The following is a 7,289-nucleotide window of genomic DNA, read 5'->3' as shown; positions in this document are numbered from 1 at the left end:
GTTACCCTTGTTATAATTGGTATATGATATTGATGAAACTCTGCAACACTTTACTGCAGTAAGAGAATAGTATTTCCAGGAAACCTTAATGAAAATCATTTCCCTTTCAGAATTTAAAAATGCCATCAGTTCAACATGGTAATAATAAAGAGTTAAGCTCGAAATAAGAAATAACCAAATTTAAGCACATCTTAATCTAGTACATCTAGTACATCTTTTTAGCTCACCACATCAATCTTAAAATTTGTAATTTTTTTATCTTTTGTAATATAATAAGGTATTTGTTTAAAATGAATGTATCTATTGCTAGAAAGTAACCCTTCAAGTGATCATTTACTGTATCTTTATGTTTCTCAAATGTATAAACTCTTTGTCAATTTTTTGCTTGGCTCAGCAAACAGAAGAAAGGTATCAAGTCATCTATCGGTCGGTTGTTTGGGAAGAAGGAGAAAGGTCGAATGGACCAGACTGTTAGCAGGGATGGACAGTCTCTACCAGCCTTAACAGGTTTGCTATAAAATGCCATGCAGTAGAAGCACAGTGCTCCACATGATGAAGACTAACCTTGGTCCTCGAGGGCCACTGTCCTGCAGGTTTTAGAGGTTTCCCTGATTGCAGTAGACCAAAAGCCTGTTAATCAGCTTTCAATTAAAATCAGCTGTGCTGGAGCAAGGAAACCTCTAAAACCTGCAGGACAGCGAGCCTCGAGGACCGAGGTTGGGGATGCCTGGACTAGGTGATGGTAACAGCTATTGCTGTATTTCAGACTTTGAGATGAGCATCGGAGACACTATGACTCTGGGTAAACTGGGCACGCAGGCAGAGAGGGATCGAAGGATGAAAAAAAAGTAAAACATTAACTTGCTCTAAAGTTATTTCTATTTGTTGTTATTTTACTGCATTCATTTTTTGCTGAACTTTTCTCTTTTTTTTTTGTTTAACTCATTCAGACATGAACTTCTGGAAGATGCAAGGAAAAGAGGTCTTCCGTTCGCCCAGTGGGACGGTCCCACAGTGGTTTCATGGCTGGAGGTAATTCTCCATTTAAACCAAACCAGACGCTAAAAGAAAAAAAAATGAAAAACTTGCCTTTGTGCTTTAGTATTTCTGCACTCATCTCAAGTTGCCGCTGATATGCATATCTTTGGCGACTGCAGTGCTGACGTTTGTTGTCTTGATGGCTCTGAACAGCTGTGGGTGGGGATGCCAGCCTGGTATGTGGCTGCCTGTCGTGCCAACGTGAAGAGCGGAGCCATCATGTCCGCCCTGTCCGACACAGAGATCCAGAGAGAGATTGGGATCAGCAACCCTCTGCACAGACTCAAACTGCGTTTGGCCATCCAGGAAATGGTTTCCCTCACCAGCCCCTCTGCGCCGCTGACCTCCAGAACGGTAAACCAAAACATTTTTCTGGTTTCGCACAACGAACCAGTTCAGTGAAGTAATATACAATACCTTCCAAAAGTCTTTCCAACCCCCTCAAACCTTTGCTCATTTTCTAACATTACAACCACAGACTTAGATTTACTTGATTGTTGTTTTTTTAAATGATAGATTAACATAAAGTACCCCATAATATTTTAATATAAACGTAAAGAGCACTTTTTTTATGGAATATTATGAAATATTTTACCTCCTCTACGCTAATACACCTAAATACGGTTCAGTGAAAACAGCTATCCCAAAATTACCCTTAAGATTTTCCCTGAGGAGCTCAGTCTCATTATGAATGCAGATGTTCTGTTAAGACCTCGTACGGAGTAAGATAACAGTCAACAAAAACTGTTTGATTTTTTTCAGTCGTCGCACGTAGCCACAGCTCACACTGTACAACAAAATCACAGGGTTTAAAAGTTCACATTTTATGATGTGCGACCCGACGCTCTGATGTGATCTACCTGCTCACTTTGTACGCCTAAAACCATGGTATCCCATAAAACCACGTGAGATGGCGCTACTCAGACTCGTGTATCCAGAAGTCAAATGAGTAGAAGAGGAATATGAAGCTGACTAGAGTGAAACGCGCTGCCTCGGCAATCTGTGCAATTTTTTGTGCTGAAAGCCCTAAAAATAAAAGCCGACAACGTATTTAGACAAAGAAATGGTTGAGCAAATGTGGCTACTACAGTCAATTTTACAGTAGGAATTTCACTCGCACCCCTGCCTTGCTTCTGTGTTTTTGTCTGAGAAGAAGAAAAATGTTTGCCCACTGAGTGATTTGCCCACAATGGCATCAGATTGTCAATAATTCTGGTGATATGTTTACTTAAGGCCATCCTACATGCTCGTCCACATTTTCAATTAATGGTGGTGAGACTGATATATTGGACTCACCATTATCACAGATTCAATAGTATGAGTTACAAATTTAGAAAAACGAATCCCAAATTTTACAAGTTCAAATCACAACTCCACTAGTATGTATCATTAATTGTAAACAATCAGAAATTATGAGTAGAAATCATACATCTAAGAGTAGAAATCATAAAATTTATAAGTGCGAGCCAGAAATATATGTATAGAAGTTTGAAATTTACAGGTAAGAATCAGATATTTAAGAATCAAAAACCCATAAGAATGCTTAGAAATCTATGCTTAAAAATCCCAAATTTAGAAGGAGGAATCAAATTTTAAAGAAAAAATAAGAAGATTTACCAGTGTAAATTAGAAATGTACGATTACAAATCAGAAATATATTAGTATGAATCACAGATTTACCGCTACGAATTTTTGTTAACAAGGAACAAAAACAAATTGTACATTTATTTAATTACACATATTGACTTAGACTAAGAAAATTAGACACTTATGTATACGTTTTTATTTACAGTGATCTTTACCCCATAGCCTTAAAGGGTTGTTAGAAAAAAATCTGCAGAAAAAAAACTTTATCATGGCAACCAAATAACAAAGCAGACAGTTTAGGGGGAAAATTGTTGAGAAGTAAAATAATTAGTCTATAAAACAAAATCGGAGGCTTTAAACGTCTCACAGACTACTGCTCAATACATTCCCAGCAAATTTAAAGAGTACGGTTCATCTGACAACCAACAAGATCTGGCCATGTGCATTATGGTAACTCAGGAGGAAATGCAGACATCCGATTGAAAAGAACTGTTGAACCTCCATTGATTCAGGTAGTCCATAAATCTTCATTATAGTAATGTTCAGGAAGTATAAAGCCACTATTCAATGAGAGCCAAAATAAGTCCCATTTTCAGTTTTTCAAACACTACATAGGGTCTCTGCAAGAAGATGAAAAACTGAACCTGGAAGCTGTAATACACAAAGCTGTGTAAAAAACTACAACTATATATCACCCTGAATGACCTACAAGCATAGTGATGTGGCAATGATTAACTGCTGTGGGCAGAGGGACTTTTGATAGCAGGTCATGGATAGAAGGGTTAAATTAATAAGAGAGCAAGCTTTGAAGACAAGTTGTTGATTTTAATGAAGACTTGAGTCTGAGGTGGAGGTTCACCCTCAAGAAAGACAACAAACCAGAGCAGCAGTGGGTCGGTTTAGATCTCAGCATAACAACGTGTTGGAATAATCCAAATATACTCCAGATCCAGATTGGAATCAGTTGCAGAACTTTTGCGTTGCTGTTTTCAGACAAACTCCTCAGATTATGACTGAGCTTAAAGGTGCATAGTCATGTTATATGCTTTAAAAACAAAAAAAGACCATCTAATCTTCATAAGATAAGCGTATATACGCCAAACGTCCATACCAATTGTCTTTAGAAAGTCCTTTTTTAGCCTAAATAGAAAAGCACCGGGAGCAATGAGCAGACATACACAGATGTGGCGCCATCTGCTGGCAGTGACCCACAAAGACAGATGGTGCAGAGTAAATAAAAGCCGACTGTCCTGCAATGCCTTACCATAAATAGTTGATATTAGTTAAATAAACAGATCTACAGCAACTCTGTGCATCCTCAGAACATCAAGGAAAAATAACATTTCTGTTCCTACCAAGCACAAACAGAGACATGGCAAGAAGATAACAAGCAATTAATGATTCTACTCATCATATTGTTTATACTTAATCTATAGAGACTAAGAATAGCATTTTTATCACCATCACTACTATTAATAAGGACGTTTACGCAAACATCCATCAACTTAGCAGCTACATCTTGACGCCTCGGCGGATTTAGTTTTCCCTTCAGTGAACATCAACGGTCATGCTGCATTCCCAGAGCTGTTGGAGTTTTATCCCTCTTGGAATAAAATATTCTTTTTGCTTTTTTTCATACTGAATCTTGAACTTTTCTTCCACTTTCAGCTGGAAGGCACTAACTGGGTACACTACATACTAAGGGCTTTATTTTCCCGCCAACAGAGTTTTAAAAAAAAACTCAAAACGCAAAAATAACTAATAATATGCCAACAGGTTGGGGGAATTTTTCAGAAAACGTATGTATGACATCAGAGCCAGCTACTGGGGTATAAATGTAAAGAAATGTCAAAAAACAATATGATGCATCTTAGAGCTTTTTTGCAAAACAAGGTTGTGAAGTTTCTGTATGTGCAGAAATGGTAATTGCACATCCCCAAATAACAGTTTGTTATAGTCACAACAACTGTTGGAGTGCCCAGTGCATGAAATGTTTGGGTGGCTGATAAAATCGCTGCACAATAAAGCAAAGCCTGGTGTGATGTGACAAAATGAGAAACATTTTGAGGGGTTAGAGTGCTGAAAAGAAACCAAAAACAGCGAGCATGAACTAAGAGGAAGTACCCAATCCTGAGATGTTACACATGTGCACACAATCTCCTGCACTCAAGATCATGTTGTTACTCATGATCCTCACTTTGCATGCTCAGGTGTACTTCTTCACAGCAATTAGCTTTTTGTCAATCAGCTGCTTTTAATTGCATGTCTTACTTTTTAAACAACAGCAAAATGAGTAAACCTCTATGTATCTACAAGTTACCTACTTACCTGCCTGAAATACACTCCCTTTCCTTGGCATCATTCAACGAACGTTTGTCTGTCTGTGTGTGTGTGCGTGTGTGTGCGTGTGTGTGTGTGTGTGTATGATATGTGTGATAACATGCTTGCGAGTCTCCTCCTGGGTGTGTCTTGGGGTGCTGATGTATGATACCTTTGTTTTTGTGTGTGTATGTGTGTGTGCGTGGGGGTGTTGTTTTTGTGTGTGTGTGCGTGTGTGTGTGTTTCTGTCCTCCGAGCAGTCCTCCGGAAATGTGTGGGTGACTCACGAAGAGATGGAGAACCTGGCTTCCTCCACCAAAGCGGTCAGTACCATCTGGGTGCTCCCCTTCCATGCTAACCCCCACCCAGCACTTTCTCACACTGACACTAGTCCCTCCAGCAACACACGTATTCCCTCTCCCTCTGCAGATCCTTCATAAAGACTCACTAAATCACTCACTAAATCACACACTAACACCATTTTTCTTTCTTGCGTCTTTGCTCTTATTGTAGCTGTTGGATGCAACACATGCAGCTTGTGGACTCGGTTTTTGATATGAATGCTAGTGCATCAGCAGAGTATAAACTGAGAAGATATTTGTGTGTGTTTCAGAATTTATAATTGCTGTGTGTTTGATAAGCCCCTGTGTTGCTAACCTGGTGTGTTGTCTCCACCATGCTACCACTAAGGATAATGAGGAGGGCAGCTGGGCACAGGTGAGGCTGCTAATTTGTCGACACTACTCTGATATCGCTAACTGAATGTGTACTAGGGCTGCAACTAATGATTATTTTGCAAAATGATTAATCTGTTCATTATGGAACTCTTTTTACAAAATTCTACCGCGTGAAACTCAAACTTTTCCACTTGAGGAGTTCTGGATAGAGCATATTAACAGACATTTTTTTTAAAACTTAAATGTAAAATGTTTATTTTTTATTTTTTTTGCAATCCTGGTATAAGTACTCCTCTAAGTGGGTCGCTCTGTCAGCTAAAGGCACGGTATAGAGTCTCTATATTCCTGTTAACCAGTAATCGATTACTAAATTAGTTTATGATTACTTTAGTAGTCGAATTATCACAATTAATCTAATTAATTGTTTCTGTCCTAAAATGTACCAGAGCTCTATAGTCAATCACAGTCACACACAACAACAGCAATATACAATGTTCTAAATACAGTCCTTTAAGGGTTTTTTTTTGTTTGGGATTGATTTTTGCTTTTTATGATTTTATAGCACACAGTTGGAGGGGGATGAGGGCAATAAGATGGTTGTGAATGGGATTAAGAACTTGAGAGAAAACATTGTTAAATAAAATCTGAGGAGTGTGGCATCATTTTGTACTCTGGGTCTATAGTGAGGATGTGTTAAATCGATTTACAGAGTCACCATAGCCTCTGGGGTCCGGCCCCGTGGTTCAAGTCTGCCCATCTCGGATAGTTCTTGCTCTCCTTTACTATGGGGTGCGTTTGATTATCTAGGGCCCTGGTCTCCCATGCCTCAGCTCTGGGCTCTTTGGGGTCGGTCTGGGTCCCCTCACACCTGCTATCGAGCATATCTTTCTGCTGAAGGAGGGTTATAAACCTTTTTTACTCAACCACACTCATGCGCCTACATCACAGGCGGTTGGATCTACGTGTTCATGGAAAAACAGTCATGCTTGATGCTAACCCGCACCTACAACTATCTCTGAACAACGTTGTGTAATCCGCATAAGTTTTGCTTTCCATGTTTGTATTCATGTATTTATGGTGAGTCCAGTGGATACTCCCTCTTCTGTCACAGTTTGTGTGTTTTTCTTCTCTTCCTTTTCTTTTCTTGCAGGTGTGGAAGCAAACTTTTAGGATTTATTCTGTACTGTATGCTTTTTTTACTTTTCTTTCTTATGTGCTTTAGTCTCTCTCTCTCTTTTTATCTCTTCCATTTAGTTTGTATCCCCTTATCCTTTCTCATCTCCTTTTCTGTCTCTGTGTCTTTTTATTTTTCCAAAGCCACGTCTACTGAAGTTTTATGCAAAATTATCAAGTGGAAACTTATAGCAACAAGCACTGCTGTGAAAGGAAATCTGTTGGGCTATTATTCAGCACCGGGACATCAATTCTCATTGCTTTACTGGCAAACTGGACAAAGAAAAGAAAAAAAGATTTTCAAATTCTGAATTTTCATATCCTAAAGACTGATTCATATGACCAATAATCAATATTAAAAAAATGGAAATGTAATTAAAATGTCATTTTTTGTACTGTCCTTAATTCAATTCAATTCAGTTTATCAGTTTAGCGCCAATTCACAACACATCATCTGAAGGCACTTAACAGTTCACCAGATCATCCAGTCAAATT

At 38.6% G+C, this 7,289-nt stretch overlaps 1 protein-coding gene across 2 annotated transcripts in view; it reads left to right on the top strand.

Moving 5' to 3' along the window:
* The window catches only part of ppfia4 (protein tyrosine phosphatase, receptor type, f polypeptide (PTPRF), interacting protein (liprin), alpha 4), a 121,200-nt gene that overhangs the window by 103,168 nt on the left and 10,743 nt on the right, over positions 1–7,289 (top strand). For both annotated transcript variants that reach the window (XM_015372453.1, XM_015372454.1), the window contains exons 18-23: positions 395–507; positions 767–848; positions 951–1,032; positions 1,192–1,392; positions 5,205–5,267; positions 5,635–5,661. In XM_015372453.1, coding sequence (XP_015227939.1) covers positions 395–507; positions 767–848; positions 951–1,032; positions 1,192–1,392; positions 5,205–5,267; positions 5,635–5,661 — 568 coding nt within the window. The remainder of the gene's footprint in view (positions 1–394; positions 508–766; positions 849–950; positions 1,033–1,191; positions 1,393–5,204; positions 5,268–5,634; positions 5,662–7,289) is intronic.

The sequence above is a fragment of the Cyprinodon variegatus genome, unplaced genomic scaffold (genome assembly GCF_000732505.1).
Source record: "Cyprinodon variegatus isolate N-32 unplaced genomic scaffold, C_variegatus-1.0 Scaffold72, whole genome shotgun sequence".
Lineage (NCBI taxonomy): Eukaryota > Metazoa > Chordata > Actinopteri > Cyprinodontiformes > Cyprinodontidae > Cyprinodon > Cyprinodon variegatus.
Note: the sequence above shows the minus strand (reverse complement) of the source record. Positions and strands in the feature narration are given on the sequence as shown.